This window comes from Natator depressus, chromosome 4 (genome assembly GCF_965152275.1).
Source record: "Natator depressus isolate rNatDep1 chromosome 4, rNatDep2.hap1, whole genome shotgun sequence".
Lineage (NCBI taxonomy): Eukaryota > Metazoa > Chordata > Testudines > Cheloniidae > Natator > Natator depressus.
Genome location: NC_134237.1, coordinates 88,261,092 through 88,277,926, shown reverse-complemented (window position 1 = coordinate 88,277,926; position 16,835 = coordinate 88,261,092). Strand labels below are relative to the sequence as shown.

At 42.3% G+C, this 16,835-nt stretch overlaps 1 protein-coding gene across 1 annotated transcript in view; it reads left to right on the top strand.

The window, feature by feature from the left end:
• CEP135 (centrosomal protein 135) overlaps positions 1–16,835 on the top strand; it is a 107,418-nt gene that overhangs the window by 5,892 nt on the left and 84,691 nt on the right. The window contains exons 2-4 of the mRNA XM_074951371.1: positions 1,611–1,775; positions 4,263–4,453; positions 7,444–7,611. Of these exons, the coding sequence (XP_074807472.1) occupies positions 1,663–1,775; positions 4,263–4,453; positions 7,444–7,611 (472 nt within the window). The 5' untranslated portion in view covers positions 1,611–1,662. The remainder of the gene's footprint in view (positions 1–1,610; positions 1,776–4,262; positions 4,454–7,443; positions 7,612–16,835) is intronic.

The following is a 16,835-nucleotide window of genomic DNA, read 5'->3' as shown; positions in this document are numbered from 1 at the left end:
ACTAACAGATTTATTTGGGCGTAAGCTTTTGTGGGTAAAAAACCCATGAAAGCTTATGCCCAAATAAATCTGATAGTCTTTAAGTTGCCCCTGGACTCCTTGTTTTTTGTGGATACAGACTAACATGGCTACTTCTCCAATACAATATAATCATACCAGTTTCAATTATTTTAGTAATTCATTTCAAAATACCGTCAGCAAGTATGTCTGTAACAATACAGAAAACAAAAAATATTCAGGAAATGTTTTTTGATAAATATATTCCTTACTAGGCATATTAATACAGAACTCTGAGTAATAATTCATTTAAACTACAATACAGAAGTGTATTTCCTGCACGCCTCAGAAGCAGTGCAAAGGCTTGGGGGAGTCAGGGGTAACAGAGGAGTTGAGGGAGAGGGAAGTAATTGCTGGGAAGGAGCCTGGATGTTAACTTGAAGGATTGTTGGGTATGGGTGGGAAAAGTATGGAATGGGTTTTTTTGGCAGGGTGGGGAGGAATTGTTAGGGAGCTTCCCCCATACAGACCCTGGCTGACCCCTAGCCTCTCCCTTTCAGTCAAGCACATATGTCCCTGCACCCCCACTGAGACACCCATTCCCTCCATCCCCCTGTGTCCCTGCACCCCCTCATCCCGCCTCCTCCCCTCATTCCTATGTGTCCCTGCACCCTTCCCTCTGCCCTTATGTGTCTCTTTTCCTCCACTCAGCCATCCCCCTTCCCCCATGTGGCCTTGCACTCCCTCCCCCGTCCCCATGTGGCTCTGCACCTCCCTCCCCACTGTGACCCTGCACCTCCACTCCCATTCAGCCCCTGCCCCACTAGCCCTTATGAGCCCACCTGACCCCCTCAGCAGCCACACTCTGTCTGTCTCCCCATATCCCCTGTCTCCTGACCTGGCCTGTCAGGTGCTGTGAAGAAGGCACTGAAGGCTCTCTCTCTCTTCCTAGCTGGTTGGGAGTGGCTGCTCTGTTCTAGCGCCACAGCACCCTCTAGTGGGCAAAAGGCAGAAGTGCAGCAACTTTCCAGCAGAAGCTATTTTCTATAAAAATAAAAATATGCACGGCACATTAATTATGCGTATGCACAGTGGTGCAGAATTCCTCCAGGAGTAATAATCCACTGGAACTGTCAACTTTGAGTGAAATTTGTATGTGAAGGAAAAAATCTTTTTGAGAACTGGCTCATAGATCTCACTCCTCGTGGAGATCAAGATGACCACAAAATTCAGAAAGTGCAGAATCCACTTTGATTTAGTCTTCCCATAAAAATATCTCCCTGAAGTCTGGTTCTTTCTGATGGGAGGGAAAAGAGAAAGAGAGAGATTTTTATGTGTATACCTCATGGGAGGAGCTCAGATAGATGTAGTATAAAAATCTAGATAAATAATTTCTTTGTAACAAAACTTAGTGTAAGTGGACGGTGTCTTTTAATAAAGGCTTTTAGTTACACAATGTTTCAAGAACATATATAGACATCTATATTTCATATACAAAAATACTAGGGTTTTTTTATTTATTTGTTTTTTTTACCAGAAAGGATTGCTTTTACTTATTCATGTTGTACAGCGGCAAGAAAGAAACTCTGTATATATTCTATAATCTTTTTCAGGTCACCTTGATTTTGCTGGGAGTGATAAAACCACTTTTGAAGCATATTCACAATGAGCACGGCTGCAGAGCGAAAGTTTATTAATCTCAGGAAGAGGCTAGATCAGCTGGGCTATCGACAACCCTTAGGAGTGGAGAGCTTGCCTCTGGTGGAAAAACTTTTTAGGTATCCAAACAAAAGGGAAATCTTTAAAAAGAACGTTAGTCATAGCAGTGCATGCTACTTGACTATAAAACTTGTGGAAAACTGTCTTATTCTTTTAAAAAATTGCTTTAAAAACAAAAACAAAATTTTCTATTGAAATAGGGTCAAATGAGAAATTGTTTAAAGTGAACATTTAACATTTTATGAGAATTTATTGGGATATTTTCTAAGTATTGACAAGTTAAGAAAATTCTAGTATCCAACTCCTGGGACAACTGGGTTTTTACTGGTCTCTATAAAGGCTGATGATCTGCACTTAAAAATTCAAAATGTCTAAAGTGAGGCTAAAAATGAAAACTTACCTCCTGACTCAGGTTCTTAATATTCTTATGTGGGTAGAGTGTATATATCATTAGCTGTGTCCACATTTACTGAAATGTGTAATAGGATGCAATTGGTTGCATAAAGCAGAAAATGAATGTAGCTAAGTAGTATGTCTGGAGGATAACTTATCCACCCTTCAGCTGTTTGATGGCTTTGATGCCATTAGGCACACGGGAATTGCCATACTGGATCAGAACAGAGGTCCATCTAGTCCAGTATCCTGTCTCAGATAGTGGCCAGCACCAGATGTTTCGAAGGAAGGTGTAAGAACCCCACAATCAGCAGTTGTGGAATAATTTGCCCCATATTTAGGTCTCATCCTGAGTACCAGTAGATTGGTTTGAGCCCTCTGAGGCATGAGGTTTAATTAATTATGGTAATTAAATATTCTTGAGATACATATCGATATCAATCTCTTTTTGAATCATGTTTAAATTCCTGGCCTCAGTGACTTCCTGTGGCAATGACTACCACAGTTTAATTACATGTTGTTTATCAATTTTGAATTTCCTTTCCTTTAATATAATTGAATGTCCACTTGTTCTTGTGTTATGAGGCAGGGCGAACCAAAGTTTTTGATCTGCCTTGTCTATACCATCTATACTTTTATCATGTCTCTTCTTCTTCATCTCCTTTCTAGTGTAAACAATCCCAATCTTTTCAATCTTTCTTCATATGACAGTTTTTCCATGCCCTTGATTATTGTCATTGCCTTTCTTTGAACACCTCTAGTTCGGAAATGTCCTTTTTAAGAAGGGATGCACACATCATTCGAGATGAAGCCGCATCAGTGATTTATATAAAGGCACTATAGTATTTTCTGTACTATTCACCATTGTGTTCTTTATGCATTTTATGACAGTTCTCATTTTCAGTCTTAGTGGACAAACCAATCTGTCCACCCAATCTTTTTAAGCTCATGTCGTGTTGCAGCTTATCCTTGAAGAGCAGCATAAAACATTTTAATGTAGAAAAACCAAAACTAAAGGCAACTCATTTTGTCTACAAAGAGAGCAGATCAACCTAGTTTCTGGTTGAATAACCAGGTCCAGGGTGTCCATAGACAAGATACTTCATAAGAAAAAATTGATAACCTAATTGATTATTGAAGCTAGAAGCTTTTTTGGTAGGATATCATTTTCCTTAGTGAAAATTTAAGAAGATTTCTATTTAAAACAATAAAACTACTTGTGCTGCTGTGAATTTTTCTTCACAAAGAGAATTCTTTAGGGAAAATTAGTTAGGCCTAATTTTAGGAATACATTTGTTAATCCCACATTTTTGGTTTACAGACACTTGGTATGTTACAGAAACTAATTATTGGTGGCCTTTGGTAGTTCTGCCAACATTATTATGTAAGCATAGAATCCTTTCTATATATCTAGAAAGTTGTAACCAACAATTCTAGACTAAAGCCAGAAGGAAAAGATCAGCCACATTTATGTCTATTGCATTATACTGCATTAATATTTTGAAGTTTGCACTGAATTACTGTCAGATCTCTCTAGTGAAAATTCTGACTTTATATATCTATGTTTTGGAATGTACGTGTGTATAATGCTAGGAGAGCGAGTCTTAAAATCTTTCTAGTACTGGGGTGGCCAGTCTGTGGCTCCAGAGTCACATGCAGCTCTTCAGAAGTTAATATGCGGCTCCTTGTATAGGCACCAACTCCGGGGCTGGAGCTACAGGTGCCAACTTTCCAGTGTGCCGGGAGGTGTGGCTCACTGCTCAACCCCTGACTCTGTCACAGGCCCTGCCCCCACTCCACCCCTTCCTGCACCCTCCCCTAAGCCTGCCATGCCCTCACTCCTTTCCCTCCAAGCCTCCTGCACGCCACAAAACAGTTGATCGGGAGGTGTGGGGAGTGGGTGGGGGGTGGAGCTTATGGGGGGGCTGCTGACGTATTACTGTGGCTCTTTGGCAATGTACATTGGTAAATTCTGGCTCCTTCTCAGGCTCAGGTTGGCCACCCCTGCTCTAGAAGATTAAACAAGTAATTTAAAAACGGTTTCAAACAACATGAGTGCCTTTTTAAGGACAAAATAACCATTTGGGATTATAACTTTCAATTTGGTAGGATTCTTGCCTGAATTTAGACTATTTGCTGTCTTTTGATTTCAGTGACCTTGTCCATACAACAGAGAGCCTGCGCAGTACAAAGTTATCTGCTGGAAAAATTGAAAAAGAATGCAGCAATTTTGATGCTATTCTAGAACCTTATAAAGCAGAGAATGCTAAACTCACGAGAGAAAATAATGAATTACATTTAGAGATATTGAAACTGAAAGAACAATCTGATCGTCATGTTAAAGGTAATATGAAAAATTAAGATAATTTTCAGTCTCTCTGAATATCAAAAATAACTGGATTTTGTTTCAGATTGCACATATGGCCCTGATCCTGCAAATTCTTCTGTATGTTCTTAACTTTAAGCCCATGTATCGTCCCATTTACTTCAGTGTGTTTACAGACTGGGGCCTAAATGTACAAATGTTTGTTTTATAATCTAAAGGCTGCTGAACTCCAATACATTAACATTCTGTCAAGTTTAATGTCAAGTTACATTTTGTTCTGACATACTTGTACTACAGTGATACTCAGACCAGGGCTCAGGAGCTGCAAGTGACTCTTTAATGTGTTTCCTGTGGCTCTTTGAAGCACGTGCTATTAAAATACTGTGTGATTTTATTAACCAGTCTAAGTTATTAACCAATCAGGGTGCTTTTGCTATGTTGTTAACCAGTTGTAGTGGTCAGTTATTTTGCTGTGAGAACAATTTTTATATATATAAAAATAGTAAATGAAACAATGAATTCACACTACTCTGGCTCTTTTGGGTAATGATTGCTAATTTGGCTCCTGAACCACTGAGGTCTGAGTATCACTGTTTTACAACATATAAAATTGCTTAAAAATTAAAATACTAGGAATATTGCTGTTTAAAGTGTGGTTTTACTTTGAAAAGGGACTATGTGTATAAATATGAATGAAAAGTCTTTATGTGGTTCTACCTTCATGATCTTTCAGTGACTTCTAAATCAAATTTGTTCATTTTTCAAATCTGTGGGTTTTTACCCATCTGGCAAACTGCAAACTCACCCTGAAAACTAACAGTGAAGCCAGTGTTTTTTTCTGGCTCATCACAAAAACTTATAAAAATGCTTTTCATCCATAGATTCAAAGCGCTTAAAAATTCTGTAACTGGAATTTAGTTAACAATCCTGAAGAGAATCTAGTTCAATATTGCAGAGTTGTATTAGCTATACATTTCTAAAACGAAAAAAATAGTAAGTAGAGTTCACTCTGAATATACACTTATGTAAAAAACAACCACATTACAGTCTGTTTTCAGAACTGATGTGCTCTTTAATTGAAGGGTATTCATGGTCTAATGGGAAATCCTGCTCTCTGACTGGTTTCTCACAAAGTTGCACAGATCATGCTAAGCAGATGTGCGAAAGCCATTGGATCCCATCCAGTCCTAGCAGCTAAGAACAGGAAAGGAGGGAGAAGAAGTTCTGTTTAAGCTTTGCAGGGACCATAAGATAAATGACACGCTATCATTTCCTTAAAATACCATTGTTTGTGATATTGGTCCTCATTATTTAAACAAGCAGTGTTCATCCTATAAATGACTTTACTTTTTTATCTGTGAGCTTTTCATACTAATGAATGGTCAGAAAGGAAATAAGTATAATGTCAGATCTTCATTGTTTGTTGTTTATTATTTTAGAAGTATCTGGGCTAAATATTACAGTATGAACCCTCCAGAATTTGCAGATAAACATTTTGTAAATTGAAAGAAAAACTTGGATCTTGTTTTGTGTGTTTCAACACTAAAGAGGTTTTAAACTTTTTCAGTACACTTGTGAGAAATAATGACTACAGATATCCGGTTTGTTTTTTTTATTACACTATATGAGTTAAAATTGAAGATTCCTGAGGTCAGACTTAATTTTAGCCTATGACTATCATAAGTAAATTCCAGAGTAAGTTCTTCTGCTCATATAAAATATAGATCTTGTTCCAGTCTTGAACACACACAATATGCCACTGGCACATTCTAGTCTAGAAGTTGACAGCCTCGTGTTGAAATTTTCAGGAAGACTTTATTAACTAAAATAAGAAAGACCTATCAAAACAAATACCATTTACATTAATAGAGTAGAGTAAAATATACCCTTCAATTGTATAACGTATATAAAATGAAAAATGTTTGTTACTTTGAGGGCTGTATTTAAAAAACAATTGCCAGTGGACTTTCATTGTGTTCCTAAAGCTTCCACAGTTAAAGTAAAAATGTGTTGTAAAAATTACTATCATAATACTTTTACCAACCACCTTTAATAAAATTAACTGCAGAGTCAAGATGTTAGTACATTTTAAAATAATAATGTATCCTGAATATTGACAGAGAAAGCTAATGCGTCTATGTTCTGTTTTGTGCAATAGCATTACAATGACAAATGTAATCAGCAAAAGCAGTATTCCAGTATATTTATCTCTTCTTTTTTCATTACTATTCTCACTATGAATGAAGAGCCAGTGACAGTTTTCTTTGCTGCATCACCAGTGTAGTCCTGGCTATAAAGACATCTTAACCCTTTCTAAGGAGGAGCAAATCGGTGTAAGGGTGATATTTGGATGGCACAGAGCAGTCATAGTAATCGCTTACTGTTCCTGGCATAGAAGGATAAATAGTTGATGGCTAGAAGAAAGAGGATCAGAGAGGTGGCCATGTTAGTCTGTATCCACAAAAACAACAAGGACTCCGGTGGCACCTTAAAGAAAGCTTATGCCCAAATAAATCTGTTAGTCTTTAAGGTGCCAAGAAAAAGGATGTGGCCAGGATGTTTGAGCCCTTGTGTCTGTTGCAGCCTGGCATAAATTAGTGCAGTACAACTCAAGAGGAAGAACCTGCACAGAGCATTGCTGAGATCAGAGGCAAAGCTTTTGCACATCACCCCCATGACCTATGGTCTATAGTTTGACAGAACTAGAAGTCTCCAGCTCATTCCACTGGAGTCTGTCTATACTGAATAAAAATAACAACAACAACAATATTAATCTGTAAATAAAACTCAGATGTTACTTACATGAAGTAAGACTTTAACAGCTGAAAAACCTATTAGTAATAATGAGAGAGAATTTGCATAAACTTTGCAAGAATCTAAAGAACTACATAACATTATCAGCTCCTGTATAATTGTCATGTTTTTGAAAATGAGGACATTTGACTCCTTTATGCATATATTTGTATGATTAGAATATTGATAATAGCTATTGTTTTATCTTTTTCTAGACTTGAAGGCCACATTAAGAAAGGTTGAACATGAGACAGCCGACTTGAAGTTTCTGAATAATCAATATATACATAAAATTCGATCATTAGAGCGAGATAACAAAGCCAAGACTGAAAAAATTCAGCAACTTCAGGAGAAGAATCTACAAGCAGTAGTACAAACTCCAGGTACGACCACTGCATATAAAGCAATCCTAGATAATCTTACTTTTCCCAAACTGTGATGATCTACTTTCTAGGTAAGGATGAGAAGCTGGGAGGAAATTTATAGCATTTCAGTACACGAGTATCTTCTTAAACTTTTGTCTCTCTGCTCTGCAAGTATGCTTTTCCATATGTTTAAGAAAGATTTGTGTAACATATTGTTATCAAAGAAAGATGATGAGTGATATGGGCAAAGTTGCCTCTGGAAAATCACATAGTTAGAACATGACCTTAAGGTATCATGTTAACCAACATAATTTTGACCGTAACTCTGCTACCAATTGCAAATCGTGTTTAACACTGTCAGCTGGTCATGGGTAAACCCATGTGTCAGTAGTTTGTCTTTAACATTGTGCGGTTGGTCGTGGTTAATATGATTTGTCCCTGTCTATATTGACTGCACAGTAATGGTCAGCATCACGTTAGTTAACCTGTTTGGAGTCTGAGGGCTGCTGTCTTGTAACAGCCACAAAGGGCTGTAAACCTAGTTCAAAATCAGAGTAATATAGTGGCTTCCGAATGCTAGCCGCCTTGTTTTCAGTAATCATGCCTCTCCCCTGCCTTTCATTGGTATGCTGATAGCAAGAAGGGTGTGTGGAACATGAGAACTTACTTCGGCTGTACAGCTTCAGGATCATCATCCTTGCATCTGGTTGATCCTCTCTGAGCCACTTACTTGGCTTTTGCAACTGAAGTCTGTTCAGTATTGGGGTGGAAAACTATCATAGTGCACCAAAGATCTAGCTCTCTGGGAACACAAAGAATTTAAAGTAGTCTCTCTCTGCACATCTCTCTGATAAATTAACATGTGCTAGTGTTTAATTTCACTTGTTAGGGTAACTTCTGTCTTTTACTTCCTTTCCCACACTAAAACAACGAGGAGTCCAGTGGCACCTTAAAGACTAACAGATTTATTTGGGCATAAGCTCTTGTGGGTAAAAAACCCATTTCTTCAGATGCATGGAGTGAAAATTACAGATGAAGACATTATTATACTGACACATGAAGAAAAGGGAGTTACCTCACAAGTGACGAAGCAGTGCTGACAGGGCCAATTCAATCAGGGTGGATGTAGTCCACTCCCAATAATTGATGAGGAGGTGTCAATTCCAGGAGAGGGAAAGCTGTTTTGTAGTGAGCCAGCCACTCCCAGTCCCTATTCAAGCCCAAATTAATGGTGTTAAATTTGCAAATGAATTTCAGTTCTGCAGTTTCTCTTTGAAATCTGTTTCTGAAGTTTTTTTGTTCAAGTATGGCTACTTTTAAATCTGTTATAAAATGTCCAGGAAGATTGAAGTGTTCTCCTACTGGCTTTTGTATGTTACCGTTCCCGATGTCCAATTTGTGTCCATTTCTTCTTTTAAGTAGGGACTGTCTGGTTTTGGCCAATGTACATGGCAGAGGGGAATTGCTGGCACATGATGGCATATATCACATTAGTAGATGTGCAGGTGAATGAGTCCCTGATGGTGTGGCTGATGTGATTGGGTCCTCTGATGGTGTCGCTAGTGTAGATATGGGGACAGAGTAGGCAACATGGTTTGTTATAGGGATTGGTTCCTGGTTTAGTGTTTCTGTAGTGTGGTGTGTAGTTGCTGGTGAGTATTTGCTTCAGGTTGGGTGGCTGTCTGTAAGCGAGGATTGGCCAGTCTCCCAAGGTCTGTGAGAGTGAGGGATCGTTTTCCAGGATAGGTTGTAGATCGTTGATGGTGTGCTGGAGAGGTTTTAGCTGGGCGCTGTACATGATGGCCAGTGGTGTTCTGTTATGTTCCTTGTTGGGCCTGTCCTGTAGTAGGTGACTTCTGGGTACCCGTCTCACTCTGTCAATCTGTTTCCTCACTTCCCCAGGTGGGTATTGTAGTTTTAAGAATGCTTGATAAAGATTTTGTAGGTGTTTGTCTCTGTCTGAGGATTGGAGCAAATTCGGTTGTATCTTAGGGCTTGGCTGTAGACAATGGATCGTGTGACGTGTCCTGGATGGAAGCTGGAGGCATGTAGGTAAGTATAGCAGTCAGTAGGTTTCCGGTATAGGGTGGTGTTTATGTGAACATCACTTATTTGCACTGTAGTGTCCAGGAAGTGGGTCTCATGTGTGGACTGGTCCAGGCTGAGGTTGATGGTGGGGTGGAAATTTTGTTAAAATCTAGTGGAATTCTTCAAGGGCCTCCTTTCCGTGCATCCATATGATGACTATGTCATCAATGTAGTGCAAGTAGAGGAGGGGCACTAGGGGTCGAGAGCTGAGGAAGCGTTGTTCTAAGTCAGTATAAAAATGTTGGCATACTGTGGGGCCATGCGGGTACCCATAGCAGTGAGATATAAGTTGTCCCCAAATCTGAAATGGTTGTGGGTGAGGACAACGTCACAAAGCTCAGCCACCAGGTGTGTCGTGGCCTCATCAGGGATACTGTTCTTGACAGCTTGTAGTCTATCCTCATGTAGAATATTGGTGTAAATAGCTTCTACATCCATGGTGGGCAGGATGGTGTTTTCAGGAAGATCACCAATGCATTGTAGTTTCCTCAGGAAGTCAATGGTGTCTCGAAGATAGCTAGGAGTGCTGGTAGCGTAGTGTCTGAGGAGAGAGTCCAAATAGCCAGATAATCCTACTGTAAGAGTGTAGTTTCTTTTGATACTCCTCGGTGGGGATCGGAGGATAGTGGCCTGTAGAATGTGGCGTTGGAGAGTTGCCTGGCAGCCTCCTGTTCATAATCCAACCTGTTCATTATGACTACAGCACCTCTTTTGTCAGCCCCTTTGATTATGATGTCAGTTATTTCTGAGGCTGTGGATGGTGTTGCGTTCTGTACGGCTGAGGTTATGGGGCAAGTGATGCTGTTTGTTCACAATTTCAGCCTGTGCACGTCTGCAGAAGCACTCTATGTAGAAGTCCAGTCTGTCATTTTGACCATCAGGAGGAGTCCACGCATAATTCTTCTTGCAGAATTATAGTCAGCTCCCAGACTGCTGCGCTGGGCATCACAGAATGGGGAAGAGATGGCCAGCCCTCTGTGGAGATAGAGGTGGTTAGGGACTATTTAGAAAAGCTGGACGTGCACAAGTCCATGGGGCCGGACGAGTTACATCCGAGAGTGCTGAAGGAATTGGCGGCTGTGATTGCAGAGCCCTTGGCCATTATCTTTGAAAACTCGTGGCGAACGGGGGAAGTCCCGGATGACTGGAAAAAGGCTAATGTAGTGCCAATCTTTAAAAAAGGGAAGAAGGAGGATCCTGGGAACTACAGGCCAGTCAGCCTCACCTCAGTCCCTGGAAAAATCATGGAGCAGGTCCTCAAAGAATCAATCCTGAAGCACTTACATGAGAGGAAAGTGATCAGGAACAGTCAGCATGGATTCACCAAGGGAAGGTCATGCCTGACTAATCTAATCGCCTTTTATGATGAGATTACTGGTTCTGTGGATGAAGGGAAAGCAGTGGATGTATTGTTTCTTGACTTTAGCAAAGCTTTTGACACGGTCTCCCACAGTATTCTTGTCAGCAAGTTAAGGAAGTATGGGCTAGATGAATGCACTATAAGGTGGGTAGAAAGCTGGCTAGATTGTCGGGCTCAACGGGTAGTGATAAATGGCTCCATGTCTAGTTGGCAGCCGGTGTCAAGTGGAGTGCCCCAGGGGTCGGTCCTGGGGCCGGTTTTGTTCAATATCTTCATAAATGATCTGGAGGATGGTGTGGATTGCACTCTCAGCAAATTTGCAGATGATACTAAACTGGGAGGAGTGGTAGATACGCTGGAGGGGAGGGATAGGATACAGAAGGACCTAGACAAATTGGAGGATTGGGCCAAAAGAAATCTGATGAGGTTCAATAAGGATAAGTGCAGGGTCCTGCACTTAGGATGGAAGAATCCAATGCACCGCTACAGACTAGGGACCGAATGGCTAGGCAGCAGTTCTGCGGAAAAGGACCTAGGGGTGACAGTGGACGAGAAGCTGGATATGAGTCAACAGTGTGCCCTTGTTGCCAAGAAGGCCAATGGCATTTTGGGATGTATAAGTAGGGGCATAGCGAGCAGATCGAGGGATGTGATCGTTCCCCTCTATTCGACACTGGTGAGGCCTCATCTGGAGTACTGTGTCCAGTTTTGGGCCCCACACTACAAGAAGGATGTGGATAAATTGGAGAGAGTCCAGCGAAGGGCAACAAAAATGATTAGGGGTCTAGAGCACATGACTTATGAAGAGAGGCTGAGGGAGCTGGGATTGTTTAGTCTGCAGAAGAGAAGAATGAGGGGGGATTTGATAGCTGCTTTCAACTACCTGAAAGGGGGTTCCAAAGAGGATGGCTCTAGACTGTTCTCAATGGTAGCAGATGACAGAACGAGGAGTAATGGTCTCAAGTTGCAATGGGGGAGGTTTAGATTGGATATTAGGAAAAACTTTTTCACTAAGAGGGTGGTGAAACACTGGAATGCGTTACCTAGGGAGGTGGTAGAATCTCCTTCCTTAGAGGTTTTTAAGGCCAGGCTTGACAAAGCCCTGGCTGGGATGATTTAACTGGGAATTGGTCCTGCTTCGAGCAGGGGGTTGGACTAGATGACCTTCTGGGGTCCCTTCCAACCCTGATATTCTATGATTCTATGTTGGTAGGAGGGTTCCTGTGGGTCAGTGCACTGTTCAGTGGTGCGTTGAAAATATTCCTTGAGTTGGAGACGGCGAAAGTAGGCTTCCAGATTACCACAGAACTGTATCATGTTCGTGGGGGTGGTGGGGCAGAAAGAGTGTCCCCGAGATAGGACAGACTCTTCCACTGGACTAAGTGTGTGGTTGGATAGATTAACAATATTGTTGGGTGAGTTAAGGGTGCCGCTGTTGTAGCCCCCTGTGGCATATAGGAGTTTACTGTCCTTTTTCCTCTGTAGAGAAGTGAAGTATGCATTGTAAATGGCTTGTCTCATTTTTGTAAAGTCCAGCCGCGTGGAAGTTTGTGTGGAAGGTTGGTTTTGTATGAGTGTCTCCAGTATTGAGAGCTCATTCTTGATCTTCTCCTGTCTGCTGTACAGAATGCTGATCAGGTGATTCCTCAGTTTCTTTGAGAGTGTGTGGCACAATCTCTTACCGTAGTCAGTGTAGTATGTCGATTGCAATGGATTTTTTACCTTCAGTCCATTTAGTATGGTGTCCATCTGTTTGCACTTGGAGAGGAAGATGATGTCTGTCTGTGTCTATGCAAGTTTTTTGATGAGGTTGACAGATTTCCACTCCATACGGCTAAATTCAGTGCCTTGCATGGTGTCAAGTATCAGGGGTGTCAATAAATCTGTTAGTCTTTTTAAGGTGCCACCGCACTCCTTGTTGTTTTTGTGGATACAGATTAACATGGCTACCCCCTGATACTTTCCCACACTCTTTCAAATGGGGAAATGTTCATGGGGAACTGCAACATTTATGGTTTTATTTCTGAGTTCTTTTGGTTACCTATCCACTATTGGCATCTGAAAGAAATCCATGTACAATTTAGCTAAAATTAAGCTATCTTCTACTCTCTTTCACCTCCACACATTCATGCTCCTCCCTTGGGATTTTTGTTAATTTCTTACTTGATGACCCATTGTACTCTTTTATGTCTGTGGCTTTACTCCTTTCTCTCCTCTCTCATTTTTCCTCCCTAAAGAGTCTTCTGCAATTACCCCTATTCCATGCACAAAGATCATACATCATATTTAATCTTCTGGTTAGTAGAACTAGTGTTTACTGCCTCTGAAACTAGTTAGTACTATCCCTGTATGTTTTTTATTTACATAATCTAATATAAAAAAAACTGTTGGTGCACATAGCTCTTTAATTTACAAGGAAATAGCCCAGATTGCTAGAAGCATCTGTAATATAAATTAGATTGATAAAGTAATGAAATTAATGACAGAACATTTGGAGTTATAGGTGGAAGGAAGGGTAAGGAAAGAGGCATCAGTAAACAATGAGGAGCTAAGTTTAGTCATATCAAGTAGATCCTAAATGTTTTGTTTATCCTTTTGACATTTTAATTTAATTTTTTTTTAATTCAGTGCTTTGCTGCTAGTAGGACATAGATAAGTGTTGGAAATCTCACTAAAAGGAGTGTTTTAAGGAGAGACAGGTTGTTTGTTGAACAAGAGTGACACATCATTTGGCTGGAGGTGGTCACTAGAGTGACACAAGGAATCCCTTCTGTCAAGTGCTGAGAGTGCTGGAGAAGCAGTAATTCTAGCCCATGCTTCCCTAGGGAGATGTGAAAGTTATTTGCAAATGCTGATGCACTACTACTAGATCACTTTGTCAGCCTCCCTTCTGTTTTATCTCTCCCCACTGTGTTTTGTCTCCTCCTTGCTCTCTACTGTTTGTCCCTCTCCTCTGTTTTTTCCCTTCTACTGCTAATTAATTCCTAATTTAGGGTATGTCTACACTACGAAATTAGGTCGAATTTATAGAAGTCTGTTTTTTAGAAATCGTTTTTAGATAGTCAATTGTGTGTGTCCCCACACAAAATGCTCTAATTGCATTAAGTGCATTAACTTGGCGGAGTGCTTCCACAGTACCGAGGCTAGCGTCGACTTCCGGAGCGTTGCACTGTGGCTAGCTATCCCACAGTTCCCGCAGTCTCCGCTGCCCATTGGAATTCTGGGTTGAGATCCCAATGCCTAATGGGGCAAAAATATTGTCGCGGATGGTTCTGGGCACATGTCGTCAGGCCCTCCCTCCCTCCTTCCATGAAAGCAACGGCAGACAATCGTTTTGTGCCTTTTTTCCTGAGTTACCCGTGCAGATGCCATACCACGGCAAGCATGGAGCCCACTCAGCTCACTGTCACCGTATGTCTCCTGGGTGTTGGCAGATGCGGTACTGCATTGCTACACAGCAGCAGCTAATTGCCTTGTGGCAGCAGACGGTTCAATAGGCCTGATAACCATCGTCATCATGTCCAAGGTGCTCTTGGCCTCCTCGGTAAGGTCGTTCAGGATTGCCTGGGCAGACATGGGCGCAGGGACTAAAATAGGAGTGACTCGACCAGGTCATTCTCTTTAGTCCTGCTGGCAGTCGTATTGCACCGTCTTCTGTCGAGCAGCCAGGAGATGAGGATGGCTAGTAGTACTACTGCACCGTCTGCTGCCAGCCAAAGATGTAAAAGATAGATGGAGTGGATCAAAACAAGAAATAGACCAGATTTGTTTTGTATTCATTTGCTCCCCCCTCCCTCCCTCTGTGAAATCAACGGCCGACAGTCGTTTCGGTGAGGTCTGTCAGGGGCACCTTGAAAAGTTTAATGGAGATTCAGTCCTGCCTGGAATACTGGGGAGAGGGATAGCTAAGTGGGTTGAGCATTGGCCTGCTAAACTCAGGGTTTTGAGTTCAATCCTTGAGGGGGCCATTCTCTGTGACAATTGTTTGTTTCTCCTTGATGTAAAGCCACCCCCTTTGTTGATTTTAATTCCCTGTAAGTCATGTCGTCAGTTGCCCCTCCTTCTGTCAGAGCAACAGCAGACAACTGTTTCGCGCCTTTTTTCCGTGCAGACGCCATACCACGGAAAGCATGGAGCCCGATCAGATCACTTTGGCAATTAGGAGCACATTAAACACCATGCGCATTATCCAGCAGTATATGCAGCACCAGAACCTGGCAAAGCAAAACCGGGTGAGTAGGCGATGTCAGTGCGGTGACGAGAGTGATGAGGACATGGACACAGACTTCTCTCAAAGCATGGGCCCTGGCAATGTGGGCATCATGGTGCTAATGGGGCAGGTTCATGCCATGGAACGCTGATTCTGGGCCCGGGAAATAAGCACAGCCTGGTGGGACCGCATAGTGTTGCAGGTCTGGGATGATTCCCAGTGGCTGCGAAACTTTCGCATGCATAAGGGCACTTTCATGGAACTTTGTGACTTGCTTTCCCCTGCCCTGAAGTGCTGGAATATCAAAATGAGAGCAGCCCTCACAGTTGAGAAGCGAGTGGCGATAGCCCTGTGGAAGCTTGCAACGCCAGACAGCTACCGGTCAGTCAGGAATCGATTTGGAGTGGGCAAATCTACTGTGGGGGCTGCTGTGATGCAAGTAGCCAACGCAATCAAAGATCTGCTGATATCAAGGGTAGTGACCCTGGGAAATGTGCAGGTCCTAGTGGATGGCTTGCTGCAATAGGATTCCCTAACTGTGGTGGGGCCGTAGACAGAACCCATATCCCTGTCTTGGCACCGGAGCACCACGCCAGCAAGTACATAAACCGCAAGGGGTACTTTTCAATAGTGCTGCAAGCTCTGGTGGATCACAAGGGACGTTTCACCAACATCAACGTGGGATGGCTGGGAAAGATACATGACGCTAGCATCTTCCGGAACTCTGGTCTGTTTCAAAAGCTGCAGGAAAGGACTTTCTTCCCAGACCAGAAAATAACTGTTGGGGATGTCGAAATGCCTATAGTTATCCTTGGGGACCCAGCCTACCCCTTAATGCCATGACTCGTGAAGCCATACACAGGCAGTCTGGACAGTAGTCAGGAGCTGTTCAACTACAAGCTGAGCAAGTGCAGAATGGTGGTAGAATGTGCATTTTGATGTTTAAAAGTGTGCTGACGCAGTTTACTGACTCGCTTAGACCTCAGCGAAACCAATATTCCCATTGTTGTTACTGCTTGCTGTGCGCTCCACAATATCTGTGAGAGTAAAAGGGAGACGTTTATGGCGGGGTGGGAGGTTGAGGCAAATCGCCTGGCTGCTGGTTACGCGCAGCCAGACACCAGGGCGGTTAGAAGAGCACAGGAGGGCGCAGTGCGCATCAAAGAAACTTTGAAAACCAGTTTCAGGAATGGCCAGGCTACGGTATGAAAGTTCTGTTTGTTTCTCCTTGATGAAACCCCTCCCCACCTTAGTTCACTCTACTTCCCTAAGCTAACCACCCTCCCCTCCCCCGTTTGGTCACCACTTGCAGAGGCAATGAAGTCATTGTTGCTTCATATTCATGCATTCTTTATTAATTCATCACACAAATAGGGGGACAACTGCCAAGGTAGCCCGGGAGGGGTGGTGGAGGAGGGAAGGACAAGGCCACACAGCACTTTAAAACTTATTGAATGCCAGCCTTCTGTTGCTTGGGCAATCCTCGGGGGTGGAGTGGCCTGGTGGCCGGAGGCCCCCCCCCACCGAGTTCTTGGGCGTCTGGGTGAGGAGGCTATGGAACTTGGGGAGGAGGGCGGTTGGTTA